Source organism: Fringilla coelebs (assembly GCF_963513975.1).
Source record: "Fringilla coelebs genome assembly, chromosome: 31".
NCBI lineage: Eukaryota > Metazoa > Chordata > Aves > Passeriformes > Fringillidae > Fringilla > Fringilla coelebs.
Genome location: NC_140057.1, coordinates 2,327,647 through 2,330,034, shown reverse-complemented (window position 1 = coordinate 2,330,034; position 2,388 = coordinate 2,327,647). Strand labels below are relative to the sequence as shown.

Below are 2,388 nucleotides of genomic sequence, written 5' to 3'. Positions count from 1 at the left end.
GCTGACCCCTCGGTGTCCATGGGCAGAGCCCCTGCTCATCACAGCAATGGGGCCAGATCCCAGCAGAGCTCCAGGCATGGGGCTGAAGGAAGGGCTCTGAGAAAAGGAAAATGGGGTGGGACAGAGCAGCAGGGGCAGGGCTGGGAAAAAGGGCTTGGACATTGCTCAGCAAAATGTGTCACTGTGTCCTCCTTGACCAGGACTCCATGGGCAGAAGGAAGAAATGTCCAACAGCAGCTCCATCCGCCACTTCCTCCTGCTGGCACTGGCAGACACACAGCAGCTGCAGCTCCTGCACTTCTGCCTCTTGCTGGCCATCTCCCTGGCTGCCCTCCTGGGCAACAGCTTCATCATCAGCGCCGTAGCCTGCAGCCACCAACTGCACACACCCATGTTTCTCTTCCTGCTCAACCTGGCCCTCACTGACCTGGGCTCCATCTGCACCACTGTCCCCAAAGCCATGCACAATTCCCTCTGGGACACCAGGACCATCTACTACAAAGGATGTGCTGCACAGGTCCTTCTTTTTTATTTCTTCATCTCAGCAGAGTATTTCCTCCTCACCATCATGTGCTACGACCGCTACGTGTCCATCTGCAAACCCCTGCACTACGGGACCCTCCTGGGCAGCAGAGCTTGTGCCCACATGGCAGCAGCTGCCTGGGCCAGTGCCTTTCTGTATTCACTGCTGCACACAGCCAGTACATTTTCCCTGCCTCTGTGCCATGGCAATGCCCTGGGCCAGTTCTTCTGTGAAATCCCCCCGATCCTCAAGCTCTCCTGCTCCAAATCCTACCTCAGGGAACATGGGCTCCTTACAGTTAGTGTCTGTTTGGTATTTGGCTGCTTTGTGTTCATTGTTTTCTCCTATGTGCAGATCTTCAAGGCTGTGCTGAGGATCCCCTCAGAGCAGGGACGGCACAAAGCGTTTTCCACCTGCCTCCCTCACCTGGCTGTGGTCTCCCTGTTTGTCAGCACTGTCATGTTTGCCTACCTGAAGCCCCCCTCCATCTCCTCCCCATCCGTGGATCTGGCACTGTCAGTTCTGTACTCAGTGGTGCCTCCAGCCCTGAACCCCCTCATCTACAGCTTGAGGAACCAGGAGCTCAAGGGTGCAGTGCGGACACTGATGACTGGATGCTTTCAGAAACATTAAACTGCTGGCCAGTTTCTGCAAATCACTTGTACTAAACTCATCCTTCATACTTCTTGTACATTTCATTTTGGAGGTTTTTTATTTGTTTTACTTTTAAACTATAATCCACAAAAAAAAAAGTCATTGTTTGTGCCATTGTTCATTTAGTTTCTCTCCACCTTTCCTGTGGCTACAGACTCTGTCAATGAGGGACTGTGCTCTCTGTGCCTTTAAAGGAACTAAAAGATCTTCCAGCAAAGTTTTCTGCAGAGATGCCCTTTTGTTGCCTTCTCTGGAGCTGCAGCAGCAATGTCTATGAGCAGAGCTGGGGGCAGATCAGTGCTGGCACAGCAGCTGTGCCCAGCAGCAGCAGCACTTGGTGTTGCCAGTGCTGCTCCCGTGGCCCTGCCCCGCTGCCCTGGTGGCCCTGGTATTGCTGTAGGGCCTGAGTGCTCTCGGGGCTGGGCACAGTCCTGAGGTGGCAGTGAAGGGGCTGCAGCAGGGACAGGCCATGGGGCACTGCTGGGGCAGCACTGATGCCTCAGGCCAGGTCCTGAGGGCTCCAGTCTCCTTGCCCAGGCTCTCTCAAGAACACGGCCAGGCCAATGCTGAGCACAGAAAACCCCCGTGAGCAGCCCCAGGCTGGCCGTGGGCAGGCTGGGGGCAAACAGCATGGCTGGTGCTCTACAAGGGCCCTGGGGGAGATGAGAAGGAGCAGCAGAGCAGGGGCTGATCCATCCCCAGTGCACTGGACAGCCCAGGGCAGCGTCCCAGAGCATCCTCATGGAGCTGCCAACAACATCTCCCCTCTGCAGCCCTGGCCTCTCCCCCAACTCACACAGGTGCCCCATCCTTGCAGGCACAGACACGGCAGCACTGGCTCAGCAGCCCCTGTTTGCATTGCACAGAGCAGGTGGGAGCACCCCCGTGCTGTTGGTGTGGGGACATGAACCTGAGGGAGAACAAATGCCACCAGTCCCTGGGGTCAGCAAGGGCTGGGGGACACCAGGGAAACCACTCAGCTTTGTCCTGGCCTCTGCAGTCAGCCAGAAAGTTTGTTCCCATCAGCTGGGACTTTCCTGTCCCACTGCAGACACTGTTGCTCAGAGCCAGGGCTGCCTGGCAGCCACCCCCAAAATGCCCTGAGCATTTCCTTTGCTTCACATCTGCTTTCTTTACTCTTCCTGCTACAAATTTCTTCCTCTTGCCCACCCCAGCTCTCTCCCCTGCAAACAGCCCATCCCTGTTTGCCC

The 2,388-nt window shown here is 56.2% G+C and overlaps 1 protein-coding gene across 1 annotated transcript; it reads left to right on the top strand.

Annotated features, from left to right (window-relative positions):
• Positions 1-223: 223 nt before the first annotated feature.
• Positions 224-1,156, top strand: LOC311164376 (olfactory receptor 14C36-like; the record flags this gene model as incomplete). Its single annotated transcript, XM_084223816.1, has 1 exon — positions 224-1,156. The coding sequence occupies one exon, from the start codon at positions 224-226 to the stop codon at positions 1,154-1,156; it is 933 nt and encodes a 310-aa protein (XP_084079942.1).
• Between the last annotated feature and the right edge of the window lie 1,232 nt (positions 1,157-2,388).